This window comes from Trichosurus vulpecula, chromosome 1, assembly GCF_011100635.1.
Source record: "Trichosurus vulpecula isolate mTriVul1 chromosome 1, mTriVul1.pri, whole genome shotgun sequence".
Taxonomy (NCBI): Eukaryota; Metazoa; Chordata; class Mammalia; order Diprotodontia; family Phalangeridae; genus Trichosurus; species Trichosurus vulpecula.
The window spans coordinates 271,309,742-271,332,378 of record NC_050573.1 but is presented as its reverse complement, the minus strand read 5'-3'; the positions used below and the strand labels follow the sequence as shown (position 1 = coordinate 271,332,378).

At 36.9% G+C, this 22,637-nt stretch overlaps 1 protein-coding gene across 1 annotated transcript in view; it reads left to right on the top strand.

Moving 5' to 3' along the window:
* The window catches only part of BPNT2 (3'(2'), 5'-bisphosphate nucleotidase 2), a 62,026-nt gene extending 39,539 nt beyond the window's left edge, over window positions 1–22,487 (top strand). The window contains exons 3-5 of the mRNA XM_036755462.1: window positions 3,008–3,103; window positions 12,527–12,688; window positions 15,152–22,487. Of these exons, the coding sequence (XP_036611357.1) occupies window positions 3,008–3,103; window positions 12,527–12,688; window positions 15,152–15,423 (530 nt within the window). The 3' untranslated portion in view covers window positions 15,424–22,487. The remainder of the gene's footprint in view (window positions 1–3,007; window positions 3,104–12,526; window positions 12,689–15,151) is intronic.
* The last annotated feature ends 150 nt before the right edge of the window (window positions 22,488–22,637 follow it).

Below are 22,637 nucleotides of genomic sequence, written 5' to 3'. Positions count from 1 at the left end.
CTAAATAGGTTTCGATTTAGAGATAAACTGACCCAAGCATGGAGCCTTTTAATAAATAAAAGGATTATACTCTAACCTTTTATACGCAAAATCCATTCTCTAATGTTAATCCTTTCTCTAATAAAAATGATTTAGTTGTTCCCAGGACCTAGATTCACAAATGGGCGCTGAGCTGGAAGAAACCTCATAGATTGTCTAGTCCCACCTGCATCAGAACCAGATTTTCTTCAAAACATCTGTAACAAGTGGCCTTTTAGGTCATGCTTGAGGCTTGAAGTGACAGGGAACTCACTACTTGTTAAAGCAGCTCATTCTGTTTTTAGATACCCTTAATTGTTCTGAAGTTTTTCCTTCTTCTGGTACCTTGTGAGACATTCAAATGTTTTTCTATGCCCTGTGATAGAGTTCATCCATATCTGGTGAGTTGTGAATTCTTTGTGGGCTGGTCTGTGTTTTCCTAGCATATCCTACTTATCTCTCTCTCTCTTTTTTTTTTTAAACTATTTTTGTTTTATCCTTCTCAGTCTGAAGTTACCATATTCCTTAGTTGTTCAGTCGTATCTGACTCTTCGTGATCTGATTTGGGGTTTTCTTGGCAAAGATACTGCAGTAGTTGGCCAATTCTTTCTCCAGCTCATTTTACAGATGAGAAAATTGAGGCAAAGAGGGTTAAGTGATTTGCCCAGAGTCACACAGGTAATAAGTGTCTGAGGTCAGATTTGAGCTCAGGAAAGTGAGTCTTCCTGACTTGAGGCCCGCATCGTCCAGTACGCCACCTAGCTGCCTTGTTTAGGCTTTAGCGATAAGGTGAAAGGGCCACAGGATAGAATGTATTAAACAAATATCACATGACAGTGAGATATGCTGGAATGGAGCGTTGGATGTAGAAAAGGAGAACTGGGTTCAGTTCCTGGCTTGCAGGCCACAGGCCTCTGACTTTCTTAAGCTCTTATGTCCTCAACCCAAAGAGTAGAGATAATATTACTCGGACTATCTGCTTCACAGGGTTATTTGGAAAACCAATTTTTTTTTTCCACAAACAGGAAAAAGTGCTATAGAAATGAGTTATCCATGTATAATCTATATTAAGCCTGCTTTCTCAAGAAGGGGAGAAGAAGAGGGAGAGAATTTGGAACTCAAAATTTTAAAAATTGCATGTTAAAAATTGTTTTTACATGTAATTAAAAGAAAAAATATTAAATATTTATTAAAAAGGGAAAAAAAAAGAAAAGAAACATGAATTATTGTTTAAAAAATGGATTGATCGATTCACTTGGGAATTAAAAAACAAGGAATGATGCCCTGGGATTTGAAATCAGAAGACATTATAAGATCTGGTACTACTAAATCTCCTTCCTTTACATTTTTTCATTAGTTTCTTTGATATTCTTGACTTTTGTTTTTCCAAATAAATTACTATTTTTTCTAATTTAGTAAAATACTTTTTGTTCATTTAATTGGGATGGCATTGAATATATAAATTAGTTTAGGTAAAATTGTCATTTTTTATTGTATTAGCCCTGCCTACCCATAAGCAATTAGTATTTCTCCAGTTATTTAAATCTGATTTTATGTGTGTAAATTTTTTTTTTCATGATTTTGTTTATGTAGTTCCTGGGTTTGTTTTGACGGGTATACTCCCAGATTTTTTATACTATCTAAAGTTATTTTAAATGGGATATCTTTTACTATCTCTTGCAAGAATTTTGTTTGTGATATATAGGAGTGCTAATGATTTATGTAGATTTATCCTTCTACTTTACTAAAATTATTAATTGTTTCAATTAGCTTTTTAGTTGGGTCTTTGGGATTTTCTAAGTATATTATCATATTGTGTGTAAAAAGAGGTAGTTTTATTACCTCATTCCCTATTCTAATTCCTTCTGTTTCTTTTTCTTATTGCTCTTGTTAGGATTTCTAATACAATATTGAATAATTTAATAACTTTAATAAGTTATCCTTTTTGAATAAAATATATCTCCTAATAGCCGCATTCTCTTTGTGGGGCACATTCCATCAATTTTCACTAATATTTACTAAGTAATTTTTACTTCGTTGTCAGATAACCTTAAGTACAAAACACAACTAAATTCATTTTCAGTTGACTAGGAGAATTTTTTGGTTGTGCTCTATTTTCAGGGGAAAGAGGAAAATCTGAGGAAAACAAATTATTAGGGATTGACCAAAAAGTAGATTCAGTCTAATCTCATGGAACTTGTGCAGCTCCAGTATATCCAAGACAGTGAGATTTGATATTTAGAATTCAGTGATGACCCTAACGCCTTGGCCCTGCTGCTCCCTGAGTGACCTTGGGCAAATCACATCCCTCATCTGTAAAATGGAAGCTTTGATCTCTTAGAGATAAATTCTAAGATTCTTTCTACCTGTATAAGGCTGCAACATTGTGAGCCATCAAAAAGATAAATTATATTTAACATGTTAATTTAATGCTATAATTACTGATATACTGATCTGTTTTTAATATATCTTGGGCCAGAAGTGTACTCATTATGTTCCTCTTAGATTCTAAACAAATTGTTTTTTGGTTTGACAGGAAAATTCAATTAAACGCAGTATTTCATTCCCTTACATTTCCTATGAATCCAGAATTTCATATACATTCATGACCTTGGAGATTCACAGAATGATTCACAGTGGAAGCTTTGAAAAGCTTGACCTTCCAGTTGCTTTGAAAGGCAAGACAGTTGAAACGCAAAAAGAACATATTCATTTGGATAAAGTACATTGGAAATAGACATTATGTAAGAGATAATCTTCCACAGGAGTGGATTGATGAAAAATAGAATTTACTTCATATTTTCAAAGGGCTTATCCTGGGGTAAGGCTGCATCTATTTTAGGGCAGACTTGTCCCACAGAAGCATTTCATATCACTTTTTTTCTTAATAAAGCAAATAGAAACCTTTTGTTATAAAAGCTGATCTAGATTCTGGATTTGTATTTTCTGACTTTAACCCTGGTATTTTTTTTTTTTCTATTCCATATAGAAGATCTTCGGAGATACGTCACTACAATGGTGTGTGTAGCTGTCAATGGTAAACCAGTACTGGGAGTAATACATAAGCCATTCTCTGCATATACAGGTATTCTCTTGTCCTGCTGCATTGTTTCATTCTCTTAAAATATCAGTGAAGCTGATGTTTGTAGCAGTAAGTTCATACCAAACTGTCAGCAAGTGCTCAGTAAATATTGAGCTTTAAACTTGGTTTATTGCTTGAAAGATCCTGTTTTCCAGATTGGGCTGTGGCTACTCACAGAGAGGCCAAGAGCAGGAGTGTGAGTGCCTGAGGATGTATATATATTAAACTGAATGTATATCCTGCGATTTCAAAGCCAACCCAGAATTACGTTTTAATAGTTTTTATGCCTCTTCTCTCGCCCTTTATTACAAATAACTTAAAATTGCCCATGGTTGATAATGAGTCAGATATAATATGTAAATAGTTGGAATAATACACCCCAAGCTTCATTACATTATGTCCTGCACTATTTTTCCATTTTCTCTTTATTTTTTTTAAAGCTAGATAGGTAATTTCATTGCTACAGGGGGTGCTACCAGTAAGGAGAATGCCCTTTACTAATGCAGCTTTTACCAATTTAAATCATTGATTGTGCTGGTATTTATACAAACTTTTTGAGGCATAGAATGGTTAAGTGACTAATATGTGCCAGAGTCAGGACTGAATCTAGAACTTCCTGACTAGGAACCTACTGCATCCTGCTGCCTGTCATGCATATGATACTCATCTCTATCTAGATCTAGATAGATATAAAGAGGTAGATTTTGTTATTGTTCATTCATTTCAGTCATGTCTGACTCCTCGTGACCCCATTTGGACTTTTCTTGGCAAAGATACTGGAATGATTTGCTATTTCCTTCTGTAGCTCATTTTATAGATGAGGAAACTGAAGCAAACAGGGTGAAGTGACTTGGCCAGGTTCACACTGCTGGTGTCTGAGGCCTGATTTGAACTCAGAACATGAGTCTTCCTGATTCCAAGTGCAGTGTTCTATCTACTGTGTTACCTAGTCACCCTGGAGAGACAGATAGATAAAGATATTTCTGTATATTACAGAGTATACAGCTGACCTGTGTATTCTTCAATCAGAATATCAACCATCCTTTTAGGTAGTAATGCATATATTTCATTCAGTACCTCCTACCAGTAATGCTGTCGCATAATACAGTTTGCAAGACACACTCACATCTTAAATATTCCTGCTAAGAACCTTGTGAGGGTAGAAGGTTGAACATAGGTATGTTAAATAACTTATCCAAAGATGTAGTGTATTCTAATATATAATCCTCACTGTTGCCTTAGAGGATCCCTAACCATCTGCAAAGCTCACCTGGAGTCTTGAGCTGATCCTTTAAGGCTATCTCCTACAGGAAGCCAGTTCTGATCCTCCCAATTACAAATACCTTATCTCCAGAAATTACTCTACATACTGTATATCTACATTTTGATATCTATGTTGTGTTTCCCCTTCCCCAATGTAGTATAAATTTTTTGAAGATGAAGATTCTTCCATTTTTGTCTTTATTCTGCGGTCCCAAACATAGCATCTAGGACGTGATAAGAATAAAACCTTGTTGATTGAATGAATGAATGAATTGGTTGAAAGAATTGCCTGGATTATTTAATCTAAAGAAAACACCTAAGGGGAACATGATAGCGGTCTTCGGGTATGCCAAGGGCTTGTCACATGGGAGAGATAATAGGGCCAAATGAACTGGGAACAGTGGTTAGAAGATGTTGCAAGGCCAGTTGAGGCTCTATATAAGCAAAGCCTTGCTAACAGTGAGAGCTGGGAGGAAGTGAGTGCTTCACTGCACTGCCTGTCTTCCAGCAGGGGCTGACTGAACACTTGTTGCTAATGATGGAGGGGAGATCTTCCGTTCCACCCTGGACACTTACTGGCCCTGTGCCTGACCCCAAGCTAGTCATTTAATCTCTCAGCACCTCAGGCAATCCTGGAGGACACAAGTTACCTTATGGTTAAGTTCCTTTTACAAAAAAAACAAAAAAGCACGGGTTGGGACAAAAACCATGAAGAATCAGAATGTCCTTTGAGGTTCCTTCTCATTCTGAGGTATTGTGATTATGAATTTTTTTCAGTCCCTAATCCTGTTCTTCAATATTAGCTGTCCTCCCACTTTTGCATTATCCTTATATTTGACAAGTATGCCATCTTTCACTTCATTCAGGTCATTGATAAAAGTGCTTACCAGGAGAGGGTCAAGCACATATTCCATTGGGGACCTCATTCAATAGATCTGGATTACTCTGAATCTTCTTTGGGGTTGGTCATTGTCCATTTCTCAAGTTGCATAACTATACAATGATTTAGATAAGTGGTTATCAAACTTTTTGGTCTCAGGACCCCTTCACATTCTTAAAGATTATTGAAGACCCCCGCCCCCTGTAGAAAGCTTTTGTTCATATGGATTTTATCTATCAAGATATTCCATTATTATAAATTAAAATATCTTAATATTACTATGAAAATAGTTTTAACTTTACAGACCTCCTGAAAGAGTCTTGGGGATCCCTAGATCCTTGATCTATAAATTTCTCTAGTCAGAGGCACCAAGTTTTTATGGTGGTTGCATAGCACCTAGACAGGGTAGTATAGTAGATAGAGCCCCATTCCTGGAATCAGGAAGATCTCAGTTCAAATGTGGCTTTAGATAATTTACTAGCTATATGGCCATGAGCAAGGAAGGTATTTAACCTCTGCTCCCTCAGTTTCCTCATCTGTAAGTTGGGGGGGTTAATGATAGCATCTCTCTTGCCTCAGTTTCCTCATCTATAAAATGAGTATCATAATACCATCTATCTTCCAGGTTTGTTTTGAGGATCAAATGAGATATTTGTAAAATGCTTTGCAAACCTTAAAAGTGCTATGTAAATGCTAACTATTATCATTATTACTTATAAATCATGCTGGATTGATTCAATCTCCCTCTGTGACAGTAACAAAACACACAGATGAGAGGGAAGTAAAGCACCTACTACGTCTTGATTTTGGTTAGTCCTTGATTGGGTGTCCCATGTGTGACTTTCTTGATTACAGGAACACAGACTTAGAGTTGAAAGGGACCTTTGAGCTCTTCTAGTTCAAACTCTAAGTTAAGTGGGATTTTTAAGACTGTGCAGTACAGGCATAACAAAAATTCAGAATGACCCTGAAAATTATTTTTAAAAATAATTTTACAAAATGAAGTGTAATGAGACACAAGCGATGATATGCTTAAAACATTAAAAAAAGCATATTAAATACACACTGAACACATTTCCCTCACATATGAATAAGCAGCAGTACAAATAAAAGATAACTATAAATAAATATTCAAAAGAAAAGACCTTGCGGGTCCCAGGTGAACACAAACTGAATATCACAAAGGGTCGATTGACATGCACAGATTAGAAGCTCGTCCTTTTCCTGATGTATAAAATCAGTTACCATGAGACTTGTGTGTGTTCGTTTCCTCCTCGTTTATTTCTCCAGTGCATTTGTGTCCTTATATGTGCCAGTCCTGTAGCCATGGGCAAGTCATGTAACCTGTCAATGTCCCTCCCAGCCAGTAAGTTACAGACAGTGGCTGCTCTGACAGGGGTCAGGGATTGTTTGGATGGAGAAGGAGAGGATTTTTCAAACCAGAATGAAATCGTAATTCCTTATACTCTCATGAGGTCAAGAGACCCCATGAGTCAGCAGACCTGCGCACCTTACCCTAAACTCTTCATCAAGGAACTATCTCTTAAGTATCTCCAAGGTTATAAACTACAAAATATTCCTATTTCAGCACTTAACTGGTCTGAGAAGTATCGTGTTTTTTTAAATCAAGCAAAGAAAGTATGAAATCTGTTCTACTTTAACTGAAGACCTCTGCCTCTGGTTCAAGTCCCGTCTATATCCATTAACTCATTTATTCATGACGTATTACTAGCTGTTTTTCCCTTTTAAGATAACTCTATACTACAATGAAACCTCGGTGAATTAAGACTATACCTGTAAGGAATTTGTGGTCATTTGAACTGGTTCTACTGAACAAAGGACTTGCTGAGAACATACTGTAGATAGGATGCAGAAGTAACATAGGGCACATATGGAATGGTCCAGTTAATCAAGGTGCTTGGAAAATCTTAAAGCACTATGTAGAGTGTAGTTATTATTAATACCATCATTATTATTAAGCTTTATGTGCTGTACCACAAAGTTTGAACTGCTCAGCATTTCTCTTAAAGCCTTACCATATTTAAAGAAAGCTCTCTTTAGAATTCTCTCTCCACTAATCAGTGCTGGGTGCTTTTAACTTTTGTTTCTGAGTTTTGTTTTCTGGCCCATTCTTGCCACCCTCTGAATCTTGTCTCTGTAGCCTAGTTAAAACATGGTGATCAAAGCAGATAGATCACAGTACTGTAATGAATCTGAAAATTCAGTATTTAGCAAAAGTATGTATAAATAAACTCTTCCATGGACAAGTGTAGGTACTTAAATTGATATACAAATACAGCGCAGTTCCTTATAATAACCAAATTCTGTGCCCAGTGGGTTCTGTTGAGGTTCCAATGTCCATAGCAGAATGTCCCCCCTCCTCCCGCAAGGCCTTTTAGGGTTAGTGTTATACCCTGTAAAGCTAAAAGTAATGTTTTGTAGCTGCTGTTTTCATCATCACCATTATACCATATTTAATTTTTATTAAGTGGCCACTGGGTGGTGGTCATGCTATACCTTTAAAAATTTTGAACAGTTTTGCTTGTGTAACTTATAACTGTTTTAAAAAAAACATTTGTACGTATATTTATTTAAATATGCAATTTTCATAAAGTGAAGGTAACAGATTTATTATTTGAAATATTCCTGTGTAGAATATTTAGTACTAAAATAAACATTTTCCCTTATACAATACTGACCTCTAGAGAGACTATATTGTAAATTCTTTTCTTAGTAAATAAAACATGCTGTAACTGAAGCACATTTTCTAAAGGAATCTGGAGTTTTTTGTTTGGTTTTTATTGTTGTTATTGTTTCTCCCTCCAGATATATTAACTGTAGGAGCAAATGTTTACTGTTAGGTTTTTGTTTTAAATTGCTTCATGTCTTGAATGTTTCTTCTTAATTCTTCTAATGTCTCTAAGTTTGGGAATTTGTTGTGCAATCTCTACCTTTTCATCCAGGAATAACATGGGAAATGGATTCTTCTTTCCATAGCTGTAATTGTCACTTGATTGGGGTATTGGAGAACGATTTAATTAATATACTTAGTTGTATTTTTTTCTTTTTTGGGAAACACTGTTGTAGAGATAGAGAGGGCAAGCTTGGCTCAGGCCAGCAGCCTGTTAATTTAGGTTTGATATTGGGATAAAATGAGTCTCTCATAGATCATTGAACAGTTAACAAAAGGAGGTTTGCTCAACTGTAGCACAGAAAGAATGTTCAGTGAGAATATATTAGGATGTAATTGGCATAGTTCCCCCAGCCCACCTCCCATACTCACTTACTTCTTTATGGAAATAGATCTGACTAGCAGGGCATGGTGTGATGGCTAACCGTATATTGGGACATTCGCTAAGTATGAAAGTAGGTGGGCCTTTTTTATTCCCTTACATAACCAGCAAGCCATCTCAGTATGGCCATACGAACTTCAGGGGGCAATTAGGGATAGCTTTGTTGTCTTTTTTTTTAATTTTTTTTTTGAAAATGATAAGGAAAATGTTAATAATGCAGATTATAATTAAAAGTATATACTATGCACAGTTTTTTTAAAAAACATTTCCCAGCATAACTATAGCCCATGAATTTTCAATGGGACTCAAGTTAGGAGAATTATGTATCCCTATCTCGGAGAAATTTCTTTCTTTTTTTTTTTTTTTTTGTACTTGCTTTCTTTTTTTTTTTCTTTTATTTATTTAATATATTTAGTTTTCAGCATTGATTTTCACAAGAGTTTGAATTATGAATTTTCTCCCAATTTCTACCCTCCCGCCCACTCCAAGAGAGCATATATTCTGGTTGCCCCAAACCCCAGTCAGCCCTCCCTTCTATCACCCCACTCCCCTCCCATCCCCTTTTCCCTTCTTCTCTTGTAGGGCAAGATAAATTTCTACGCCCCATTGCCTGTGTATCTTATTTCCTAGTTGCATGCGAAAACTTTTTTTTTTTTGTTTTTGAATGTCTGTTTTTAAAACTTTGAGTTCCAAATTCTCTCCCCTCTTCCCTTCCCCACCCTCCCTAAGAAGGCAAGCAATTCAGTGTAGGCCACATGTGTATCATTATGTAAAACCCTTCCACAATACTCATGTTGTGAAAGACTATGTTTTCCTCCTTCCTAACCTATCCCCCTTTATTGAATTTTCTCCCTTGACCCTGTCCCTTTTTGAAAGTTTTTGTTTTTGATTACCTCCTCCCCCTATCTGCCCTCCCTTCTGTCGTCCCCCCTTTTTTATCTTCTTCCTCCTTCTTTCCTGTGGGTTAAGACCCTCCTCAGGTCAAATCTGATGAGAGCACGATTTACTCATTCCCCCTCACCTGCCCCCTCTTCCCTTCCTACAGAACCACTTTTTTTTTTTTTGCCACTTTTATGCAAGATAATTTACCCCATTCTATCTCTCCCTTTCTCCCTCTCTCAATATATTCCTCTCTCATCCCTTAATTTGATTTTATTTTTTAGATATCATCCCTTCAGATTCAACTCACCCGGTGCCCTCTGTCTATATGTATGTGTGTGTGTGTGTGTATACACATACACATATACACACATACACACACACACACACACACACATATATATATATATATATATATATATATATATATACACATGCATATTCCTTTCAGCTACTCTAATATTGAGGTCTCGTGAATCATACACATCATCTTTCCATGTAGGAGTGTAAACAAAACAGTTCAGCTTTAGTAAGTCCCTTGTGATTTCTCTTTCTTGTTTACTTTTTCATGCTTCTCTTGATTCTTGTGTTTGAAAGTCAAATTTTCTATTCATCTCTGGTCTTTTCACTGAGAAAGCTTGAAAGTCCTCTATTTTATTGAAAGTCCGTATTTTGCCTTGGAGCATGATACTCAGTTTTGCTAGGTAGGTGATTCTTGGTTTTAATCCTAGCCCCATTGACCTCTGGAATATCATATCCCAAGCCCTTTGATCCCTTAATGTAGAAGCTGATAGATCTTGTGTTATTCTGATTGTTTTTCCACAATACTCAAATTGTTTCTTACTGGCTGCTTGTAGTATTTTCTCCTTGACCTGGGAGCTCTGGAATTTGGCGACAATATTCCTAGGAATTTTCTTTTTGGGATCCTTTTGAGGAAGTGATCTGTGTATTCTTTCAATTTCTATTTTACCCTCCGGCTCTAGAATATCAGGGCAGTTCTCCTTGATAATTTCTTGAAAGATAATATCTAGGCTTTCAGGTAGTCCAGTAATTTTTAAATTATCTCTCCTGGATCTATTTTCCAGGTCAGTCGTTTTTCCTATGAAATATTTCACATTGTCTTCCACTTTTTCATTCCTTTGGTTCTGTTTTATAAGATCTTGATTTCTCGTAAAGTCACTAGCTTCCACTTGCTCCAATCTAATTTTTAAGGTAGTATTTTCTTCAGTGGTCTTTTGGATCTCCTTTTCCATTTGGCTAATTCTGCCTTTCAAGGAATTCTTCTCCTCATTGTCTTTTTGGAGCTCTTTTGCCATTTGAGTTAGTCTATTTTTTAAGACGTTGTTTTCTTCAGTGTATTTTTCAGTATTTTTTTGGGTCTCCTTTAGCAAGTCATTGACTTGTTTTTCATGGGTTTCTCACATCCTTCTCATTTCTCTTCCCAATTTTTCCTCTACTTCTCTAACTTGCTTTTCCAAAACCTTTTTGAACTCTTCCATGGCCTGAGACCAGTTCTTGTTTTTCTTGGGGGCTTTTGATGTAGGCTCTTTGACTTTGTTGACTTCCTTTGGCTGTATGTTTTGATCTTTGTCACCAAAGAAAGATTCCAAAGTAAGACTGAATCTGAGTCTATTTTTGCTGCCTTGCCATGTTCCCAGCCAACTTACTTGACCCTTGAGTTTTTCATTGGGGTATGACTGCTTGTAGAGTAAAGAGTACTTTGTTCCAGGCTTGAGGGAATGCGCCGTTGTTTTCAGAGCTATTTCTATACAACCAGCTCTGCCACACCAGCACTCCTCCTTCCCCAAGAACCACCAACCTGGACCTGACTCAGATCTTAAGTAGGCTTTGCACTCCTGCTCTGATCCGCCACTTAATTCCTCCCCCTGGGGCCGGAAGCAACTGCAGCTGTAGTTCTGTAGCTGCGTTACCCCCCACTGCCCCTGTGGTGGCCTAACTGCGAACTCTTTTCACTCTGTGCCCCGCAGTTTTTCCCACTAACCTTCTCTGTTGTCTTTGGTGTTTGTGGGTTGAGAAGTCTGACGACTGCCGTAGGTCACTGATTCAGGGTGCTGGGGCCTGTTCCCCCCGGCTTCTAGTCTGGTTGGTCCTGCCTCCGCCCATGCTGTGTTCCGCTCCCCTCAACTCCCAGCTCCATTTACGATAGACCTCACCCAGAGACCATCCAGGCTGTCCTGGGCTGGATCCCTGCTTCCCTCTGCTATTTTGTGGGTTCTGCAGTTCTAGAATTTGTTCAGAGACATTTTTTATAGGTTTTTGGAGGGACCTGGCGGGGAGCTCACACAAATCACTGCTTTCCAGCTGCCACCTTGGCTTTGCTCCCCAGCAAAGGAAAACTTGCATAACCCATGTTTGGGGTAGTTATGGAGCTGAGGTGGAGGGGAACCTTGGTGGATATTGGTTCTATTATAGTCTCCATTTGTTTGGGGAGTCTTTGTTGATTCCTTCTAGAGATCCCTAGGTGTATATAATTTTTATGTTTATTTCTGAAAAGGGAAAACAAAAACAAAATCTTATCTAGGTAACTCTTAGATTATGTTGATATATTTGAAGCCAAGTAGAGAATTGTGCTGCTTAGCCATAAATTGAACTGCAGTAATGCCACTTTTGGCCCAGTTAGATGCATTTCAGAGGTAAAGAAACCTATATGCACACACAAACATATATGCATACATATACGTATATATATGCTATATACATAAATGTATACACACGTGATTTGAATTATCTTTTGGTGGGAAAACATTATCACAGGTATGCGTTAAAAGTTACCTTTTGACAGTCCTTGGGAGTGGGAGAGAACATTTTCTGAAATTAGAAAAATTCAGACATATATTCTGAAACTATAGCATAATTTAGCTACAATAGCAAAATATAAATCAGGAATAAAGAGAAATAGCAATTTTGTAAATGTGTCATATACAGTTCTTTTTGCTTATTTTAATTAAATATCATTGCAGAGCATTCTTTTCTGGGAGTGGATGGTTTTTTAATCATTTAAAGATGTCTGTGAAACTAAAGAATAACTTAATAGTTTCAAAGACTCAGACATCTTCAAAGTTGTTAATGGATGATAAATTTCCTTTATAGCTTGGGCAATGGTGGATGGTGGTTCCAATGTGAAAGCGCGTACTTCCTACAATGAGAAGACCCCAACGATCATCGTGTCTCGCTCCCATTCCGGAACAGTTAAACAGGTGGCTCGCCAGACATTTGGAAACCAGACCACTATCATAACCGCAGGTGGTGCAGGTACGTTACTGTTATTGCCTACCTTAGCTGTGATCTGACTGGGTTACACATACTTAGGGGTTTATCTCAGTCAGAAGGATCCTCACAGGTCATTTAGTTCAGTCCACATCTGAGCAAGAATCCCCTCTCCAGTAGCCTGGAAATGGTCATTCAGCCTTGGCTTGAAGACTCGTAGTGAGGAGAAGTAAGCTACCTTCTGTCCACTTTGAAATGTTTCTAATTGCTAGGAGGGTTTTCCTTTCACTGAGCCAAAATCTTTTATTTATTTATTTTATTTTGACAATTTGAAATATGGGAGTGAGTTTATGTGTAGTTCTTGTTTCCCCAGTTAGTTTGGAGCTCCTTAGGGCTAAAAACTTAATCTAAATTTTTTCTGTACCCTCATAAGCACCTTGCATATAGTAGATGGCTGAAAAATATTTATATCTGCTTTTTAAATTTTTGCTATATCCTTAAGGGAAGTTCACTGTATCTAAGGAACACTGATTTTTGTCCATAAAATGAAGAGGTTGGATTGAATATTCTATGATTATAACTTGGAGCCATTAAGGAAAGTTACTTTTTAACATGTTAATAATATACAATAGTGTTCACGAAGCAAAAACATTGCAGATGTAGTCAAATCTTGTGCCAGGAGAGCAACACAGTCTTTTTTTGGTACCTGGGAAGTGGGGAGAGTATTAAAGATGAATGTTCTTCTCTCCTTTTTAAGAGGGTCATTGCAACAAGGTCCCAATTTAATTCAAATAATGAATCCCCTGAAGTGATTGAAACTTATTCAGATTTGCACTTCATATTTCCATTGGGTCTGAACCACTTATTATATTGTAAATAATAATGACTTTGAATAGTGTGAATTTAAATATATGTGACCACTTCAGGGATTCTTTATTTGCACTAATAGAGACATAGCAGTACTTTTAAAAAATTTTCCTGTATCCTTAAGTGAGGATAGAAGATAGGCTATAGAAAGGAAGTATGATTTAATTGTCAAATCATTGGTATGCTTGTCTTTTACTTTAGATTTGATTTCCTAAACATATACAGTAATGCTTTGGAGATTAGACTTCAGATATATTGGTGTAATGCTAATAATTTAAAATGAAAAGTCTCTTAAATAGACGATTTCAACTATGTTTTTTAGAAAGACAGTGAAATTGGGAAATAGAGGACCTGAATTTTGATTGACTTTGCTATGACCTATAAGAACATAAGGCTAAAAATTTCACTTCTCCTGTCCTATCATTGTCTTTTCATCTACAAAATGAGGTGGGGGTTTTCAGTTTTCAGTTGTTGTTTAGTCATTTTTCAGTCATGTCCAACTCTTTGTGACCTCATTTGGGGTGTTCTTAGAGATATTGTAGTGGTTTGCTATTTCCTTCTCCAGCTCATTTTACAGATGAGGAAACTGAGGCAAGCAGACTTAAGTGACTTGTCCAGTGAGGCCAAATTTGAACTCAAGAAGATGTCTTCTTGACTCTAAAACCAGTACTCTATCTACTGCCCCATTTAGGGATTTTTAAAGGAGTATAACTAACATCCCATATGGTTCCAAATCTGTGATTTATATTTAGAAAGCACTTTACGAATCTCTTTTGAGTATCTCATCAATCTTGTGAGGTTGTGCTCTTTTTTTGTGGCTAGAGAAACTGAGGCACAGAATTTATAGAGTACGCACTAAAGTTACATACATAGTGTGTGGCAGAGCTCAGATTCTCTTACAAAGGGCCTAAGGGGAGAGAAGGATTTGGGATAGGCAGTGTGGAGTGTAGGAAAGTGAATTTAGTGATAAATAAAAGAATTACTCATCAATAATGAACTGGCTGAGGTTGGTTACAAAGCATACCTCTCTAATTGAAAGGCTTTCATTAATTGAAGGAACAGAGAAGGTAAATATCCAGCACTGGTCATTAGATTAGCAAGACAGAAGAGGAAAGATAGGAAAGTGGTGGATTCTTAGAACTTAATGAGTGAGTTGTTGAAACAACTAGTCCTCCTTGTGGTCCAAGCTCAGTAAGGAATAATAGAAGTAAAAACAGGGATTGTGGACTAGGAGAATCAGGAGGTTCATGATGCAGTAAAAAAACAAACAAACAAAAAAATACTTTTAAACTTTAGCTTCCAAGTAAAATTCTCCAAAGTTTTTGAGTGAAAAAAATAGAGGGTAGTAATTTACTTAGTCCTTATGTCCATATGAACCTACCATTCCATGTAGTCCATAGAAATATACATTCCATTGAAAATAACTGCAAGAAAAAAATTTAAATCAGAACTACAGGAGTCTAATCATAATTTAGACTCTAAACATCATTAAGGATAATTATCGGTATTTAAAGTGATATTAATAATTAATAATAATATATAATATTAGTGTTCTGTTACTTAGTAGTTGAGTACACACTTTAAAAATACAAGCAACTTATAATAAACAGTAACCTAAACTCTATGTGCTTTATTCTTTAGGTTACAAAGTTTTATCCCTCTTGGATGTGCCTGATGAGAACCAAGAAGAAGCTGATATCTATATCCACGTGACATATATTAAAAAATGGGATATTTGTGCTGGCAATGCTCTCCTCAAAGCTCTTGGGGGCCATATGACCACTTTGAGTGGTGAAGAGATAAGTTACACTGGCTCCGATGGCAATGAAGGGGGACTCCTAGCCAGTATCAACATGAACCATCAGGCGCTGGTCAAAAAACTCCCAGAACTTGAGAAGACATCCCACAAATGAGCAAAAGTCTACAAGGATAGGCTTCTTCTTCCCAGAGCTGAGAGGGGTCAATCTGAAGGACCCTGGGCTACAGACAATCTGCGGAAGACTATGCATGGTCAAGGCCATCTAGTCTTCTTGAGATGATGGAAAGCAACAGGGACTCTCCCCACTCCCTACTCCCTTCCCTTTAAGATGCAAGATTGAGGAAGATGGGTCGCTTTTTATCTCACTCATTGTCTTTGTTTTGGAGACTTTTTTCATACAGTCGTCATACTCAAGGTGCATATTTGTAGATAGATTGTGGGTTGAAATCTAGTTCTGAACAGACTATATTTGAGTGACTTGTCACAACAGCATCATTAACCTCAAAATACTTTTCATAAAGAATCAGGCAGAACCAAGGATTAATTTTGAAAGCTCATTTGGCATTACTTTATAATATACCTTGCTGAAAATGAGGTCCCGTTGAGGATTTCTCCCCAGTTCCATTTGGATGGAAAGCACAAGGAGCCAAACATCCATCTATATGCAAGAAATAAATAACTGTATTCATCTGTGACAGAAGAACATTTCTGACTGATTAAAAAAACAGAACAGTTTGATTTTGTTTTTTCCAGAACTTTTAAAAGTTGGTCATCCAGCTGGTAGAAAATAATGAATTTTTGATGATTTGTAAATCATGGTAACTATTATTTCTGTGTATTTTAAAAGAAAATTGTGTTTCTTGACATAGCTTTAATGTCTTGCCGTTGATTTTCACTTTCCCTGTGAAAGATGCATGACTCGCTGGGTGCTACCTTAACCCCCTTCCCAGTCCTAATTATTGATTCTGCTTCTTACAAGTTTTATTTTGGAGTTTGAAAATTGGCCCTAGGGATTTCACTACACCTTTCATGATCTATTTTTAATGAAAAGACTATTTGGAGAATTAGGGACAGAAAAATGGATGACAAAAATTAAACGAATTGTTTGTAATTGAAAATTGATGTTTGGTAGTACCAGAATTGAGCTGGCCTTCCCTCCCCCCTCCCCCCCAAAAATACTCAGATTAACTGATTTAAAAAAAAGGTTTTATCTAGTTTGCATTTAAGAGATCTGATCTTTATAGTAAATTCATCCAGAAAGAGTTATTGCTGCTCTCACTGTCTGTTCAAGAACTTTTCCCCAGACTACAAGTGGTTTTGGGGTCATCACGTAAATCCACTGCAGGGTAAAACACGGAGGCTTAGAGTTCATTCTGATGAGAGTTTTCTTCTGATTACACTTCAGAAATTAGTTCAAACAGGAAGGATGAAACATTTGCCTTGTGTCCTGTTTTGTTTTTGCTGTAACTAGGGCCTGTCTCTGAGCTTTCATCCAGAAGTCTGGTTTCTCTCTGGGTGATACTAGTGATTACATACCTGGACACTTCAAGGACACCACCAATGCCATTCTTTTTTATCTCTTTTGTGTTCCATTGTCCTATGGAACAATGGCAAAGAAGGGATTCTGTTGAGAGAGAGGTTGGACTAAATTTAACCTTTTAAGCTTAATTTTTTGTGGTTTTCTTTCAATAACCTGACTTAATGTTTCTGTACCGTGAATAATAGCATTTAGCTTTACTGTGGAGGTACAGCCGCCTAGACTTCATAATCTGGTGAAGGAGGCTTATTTCGTGTGGTGCAGATCATGTTGAGGACACCATTTCTAGGCCCTTCCTCGAGGAAGATGAGTGACATGGCTGCACAAACACCTACGATGTGGCTAAAGGCTACTTGAGTGACCAGAGGACTAACAGAATGTCCTAGCCCACCTAAAAATGGCATGCATAAGATGTGAATATCTCTGAGAATTCCGTGGTCAGTAGAAGACTGGACTCACCATGGTAGTGAAAGATCACATTGTGTCATCCATCCACTTTTACCTAGTCCTCAATGCTGATAGTATAACTGGCAAGATGGTAGGCCTGGGCTGAGTGGGAGTATGTGGTCATGAGCAAAGATTCCCCTTGGCTCATTCTTTTGAAATAGGTTTTTTCTGTACCCATGGCCTTTGTTGAGTGATGAATATTTTTTTGACCATTCTAATGATTAGGATATTTGTTATTTATGCAGTTAGCTGGGAATTCTGTATACAGTGTTAAGAGTTTCAGAATTCTTGGCCATTTGGTTAGCATTATGCTTAAAAAGGACCTCTTACTGGCATTGTAAAAATGACAAGGGAAGTTGATCATTGCTAACTCAACCTGAATCCTCTAGTAATGTAAATGTAAGTGGCATTTGTTTTAATTCAGTCAGTTTTTATTAAGGGTATACTTTGTGCAAACCACTGTTGAGGGTTGAGAGGGATACAAAGATATGTGAGGCATAGTCTTAACCAGCACATTTTTTAGCTGGTATTCACCAGTAAATATATACCAGCAAACAACTGATTTGTACCAGCAAAGTTAGTGAGTCACATATTTGCCAGTTTGGTCCTCTGTACTAAGACTAAATGTGTTAGGAGGAGAAATGCCACCGATGGCCAACCCTGACTACATGTGACAACATAAGACTTTAGGTTTGAAAATTCCAATTCAGTGAGGACAAGATCCCTCCCGTAACCTTGTTGAAAAATGTTCCTTTTGCACTTCTCCATGACCACCGATTCCATTCAGCAGTGAACAGGCATTAATTGGTAGTCATCTATGACTTCATTGATGTGACAGTGAATTGTGTATTTGGCATTTTGAGTTTTAGGGTGGCATTGTGCTTTTCTCCCAGTATTGCATAGTTAATTATGAGCCTTAAAATAATGTTTTTCTCATCTTCTCCTAAGATAATTTAAAATAAATTATTTTGAAATGGTCAAAGCTGCTAATTTTTTTGTTTATTCTTCCTTTAGAGTATTGGCAAATGTGTTTTAGGAAAAAAAAGTGTCTTAACTATGTTTCCATATTTTGTGGAAATTGGGAGGATACTTGAAGGAGGGGAGGAAACTGAATTAGATTTATTTTTTTATCTGTAGTAGAAGACATTTCGTATCTAGCAGAAAAAGCCTTCAAAATATAATTTGCTGTTTGATTTTAATAGTACTTTGTGAGGTATCTGGGTGTTAGAAAAATTAACATTGGCCAGCAGTTAAACAGATTATTTCTACAATTTGTTCGGTGCAGTTGAGTGAGACTTACTTGCATGGCTGATTTCTTTTGGAAGTGATTAAATAGTATATTAATTATTTTTAAAGGTTTTCTATTTGTCTCCAAAAGTCAGTATGCATTGTTTCCCAGTGTATGAAAAATATTTTTTTGTTACTTGATTTGAGACAGTATTTTTACTTTAATAAGGAAACCCATTTTCCTCCCCTGCCCCTTCCCTTTCAACAAGCAGAAAAGTTGTATCACACTCAAGGAGCTTAAAATGTTTGGAAGCACAAAATATAATTTCCCTGGATTACAGAAGTGATGAAATTCGTGCCTGATTTGGGGCAAAAGGAGGAAATTGGCAGTCTTGTTTTGGCACACCCTGCCATTATCTTTTCATTCTTCTATTTTCAGAGAAAGTGTTAGAAAATGTTTGATGGTTTTTTTCCCCCAAGATTTTAAGGTATTAGTGACGACTGGTCTGTTTCTTTATTCCAAACAGTCACTGTTGAATACTATGCCAAGTGCTATGAATCTCAACATGACATCCACTTCAGTACCACTAATGCATCTGTCCCTTTCCCTGTTGTATATCTTCTCCCTTAATTTGCTCTCCTCTCTTCACACCCTTCACTCTCCATCATTTTTCCACCTACCTCTCTTGCTGTCCATATGTAACATCTCATTCTTTGTTACTGTTCTCTCTTTCATCTGTTTGTTGCTTCTGAAATTTGGAACAATGTGAGAAAGTTGGACTAGACTGTTGGTCTTTTCTGTTCTTTCTAGCACTAAATCAGATTTCTAATAGGGATGGTTGGGGCTTTGTTAAGTAAACTATAGGGAGAAGAATATCAAACCTGCCCTGAAAATTCCCAAATTATAAATGTGTTTTCACCAGATTCCCTTTAGAAATTAAAGAGAAAAGTAAAATGTCTAATCCCCTACACTTTGTAATTGCCAGATTTAAACTGATGTTTCTATATCTAAACAATATTTCTTGACCCACAAGGCAAATATAAATGTAGGAGAACATAAAGCTAGAGAGAAAAAGCCTTTGGATAAACTGGCTTTGAGCCATTTCTGTATAGTGCCCAATTTCAGAACATAGTGGGTCATCACAGTTGTCTGGAGTCTTTCTATGTGTACAAGTGTGTCATGAATGTTTCTTTTTTATTGTAAAAAACCATACATTTCTTGAACGAATGACTAAGTTGTGGTAATAGAATGATGTGGAGACGCTCACACACACATATACCCTTTGACTCCTATTGTTCTGGAATGTCTATGTGTTTACACGCATGCACACACAACACCCCCTTTGATTCAAATTGTTCCAAAATGTCTGTATGTTCCCTTTCTGTATTTGAAAAAAATGAGGGCTAGGGAAGAAGAAAGGGAACAGTGGCAAAGGGAAGCCTTAGAAAAAGGAAGATCCACCATAAAGAGGAAGAGCTTTGTGTGGAGAGTGGAGATATGGGAGGTGATGTAAGGAAGAAACACCTCTTACAGTATAGCAAGGAGAGTTGGAGGGACATAAGACCTCCCATAAGAGTTCAGTTTCTCTTAGAGCCTTCCCGTTTATTCCAAGCTAGTAATGACACCGTTGGGTAAACACATGCTAATTGGAGAAAGAGAGGAGGAGGACCCCATCTCAGCTTCCTTCTTCCTTATCTCTGAGACCCACTATTTTTGTATCACCCCCAAAGAGTAATTAACATAGGGAATTTCAAGCCAAGTTGAAATGAGGATGCAATGAAAAACCAGTATAAGAGTATTAGGAAGTAAACACCTTTTGGGTGTTTGGTGTTGGATACTGGGTAAGCCCATTTGTTTTGAGTTTTGAGAGACAGCTGCAATATGAAAATTACTTTTAGTGTATAACTGGTAACAAATTTTAGGTCTTCCTATTTAATTATTTAGCTCAGCAAATCTGTGCCTTACTGCTACTAGGGCATTGTGTGTTCATGGAGGGGGAAGACTTTCTAATGGGATGGGGAAAATACTTAAAAAGAAAAATAAATTATATCAGTGTTTTTATTGTTAATTCTGGGAGAGAATTCATTAAGTGAATGAATGACAAAATATTTTTGCAGACTCTACAAGTATAGTACACTTTTATATGAAACTGGTATCTCAAATGTTTATAGGTTTGAAATGGCACTTCATCTTTTGATTTTTAATTTAGCTTTATTGTAACATTGTAAGCCTATGGAAGGTAGGGCACATTTTAAAATTTGTTGTTTTAAACAGCCCATTTTTTAAATGCATTACTTTAGCATGGAGTTAAAACTATTTCTCTAATTCCCCTAGAATCAGTTGTTGCTATAAATTAACTATTCTTTTTCAATGCTGTGATAAATTAGCTACATATGTATGTATCATATCAAACTTACATTAATGTGAAAAGTTGCTTGTGTCCATGGATTTATAGGTAGTTTTGATTATTTGTAAATAATTTCACCAAGGGGATGAAAAGAATTGGATTTTGTACTTTCAAAAAAAGTGTTTTGGTTTTACGGGGTGATGGTGTGTGAAGGTTTTTCTTTTAGAAGAAAAGAAAAAAAAACTGGTCAAACCTGGCGGGTATATGCATTTTTAATTTGCCACTGGTGAAGGTTTATAAATATTAAAACAGTTGACAGGAAAGCTTTTTAGAAGTTTGGTGGTGAATTAATCATGTGTGGGAAAATGAGATTTATAAGTAGTTTTCCATTTGGGATGAAAATCAGAAACGCAAGCCAAGTTGGCTTCATGTCTTGTTAGAAGAAAAAGGTGATGAATTACCTTAAAACAACTGATTCTATATTGTGTGCTTAGAAGGGTTCCCCAAAGTATTTGTACCATAAACGTCATCTGTGTAACTTGGCAAAGCAGAAATGGGTGTTCATTTAGTAGTGTTTTCCATTAAAGTTCTGTGTGTGGTTTGTATGTATTGCTCACACAGTAAATTTTCCATCAAAGAGAAACGCTCAACATATGTCTCAATATTAAGGGAGTTGGTAGGGAGGGCAGGAATGAAGTCCATCTGGCTGTAGTTCCATCAGTCATTAGGAGGGTCAGTTAAATCATACAAGAAGAGTTTACTCCTCTCTCTACACCAGCATCATTTGGTGTTCCCAGCCAGCCCTGAATAAAGGACAGAAAGGATCAGACAGCTTATTTTGTCTATATACTCATTGTCTACCATTGGCAACAAAGAAGAGTGGAGGGCTTCAGTCTCTTAGTCTCTTGAAAGCCCCTCTCCTAGTCTACCATTATAGAAAATGGTATTTCCTGTATCCACTGGATATCCTTCCTTAGGTACCAGCCACATACTCAGAAGATTCAGTCCATACACAAGCATCCGTACATCAGCATTTTATCTTTTCGGCCTTCCTCTAGTTTTCCTCAACCCCCTTTGCAATCATGTTCTTTCTTCAACTGTTTCCAGAAGAGTATTTATATAGTTCACTCTGGAAGAGGCTACAAAAAAGGTATAGCCTTTGTGGACCAACTCATTCATCTTGCCTGGTGCAAAAGATAAAAGAAGATATGAGAATGTGGCAATGGAGGCCACGAAATGCTAATTTCAGGAACTCTGAACATTCACTTGCCTCTTGGTGACACATCCATCATGAGATTTCAAGGCTAGTATTAGCCATTAGTATTTCTTATACTTTTGCTTGCTTTGTAGAGATACTTAATCATCTAAAAATTTACAAATTATGTTTCACAGTTTCTCTAAGTCTTGTATGTTGATGACTTTGTGTCTTCTACTTAAAATTACTTTTTTTTTTCCCTAAGGAAATTGCCCTTCTCCCACTCTGCCCCTTCTGAGTACTGCTCGATAATCAGCGAGCGCTAGTAGATTTGAGGGTGTCTCATTTGAAAAGATCTGTTGTCTGGCCCCAGCGATTTGTATGTGACCTGCCTCTCTGGTTGATACTTTGCCAAACAAAATCTAAATTCTCAAAATAAACTACAGTGATGTCTGAAGACTAAAGTGTGGCAAGCTGATTTTGTGAAGGAAATTGGGGATGATGGGATGGTGGGAAAGGGGTAAAAAAAAAGTGCAAAGAGAAATGTGAGATGATTGAGTTAAGGAATGGTAGGTTAGAAGAAGAAAAGAATGGTATGGGAGTGGAGAAAATCC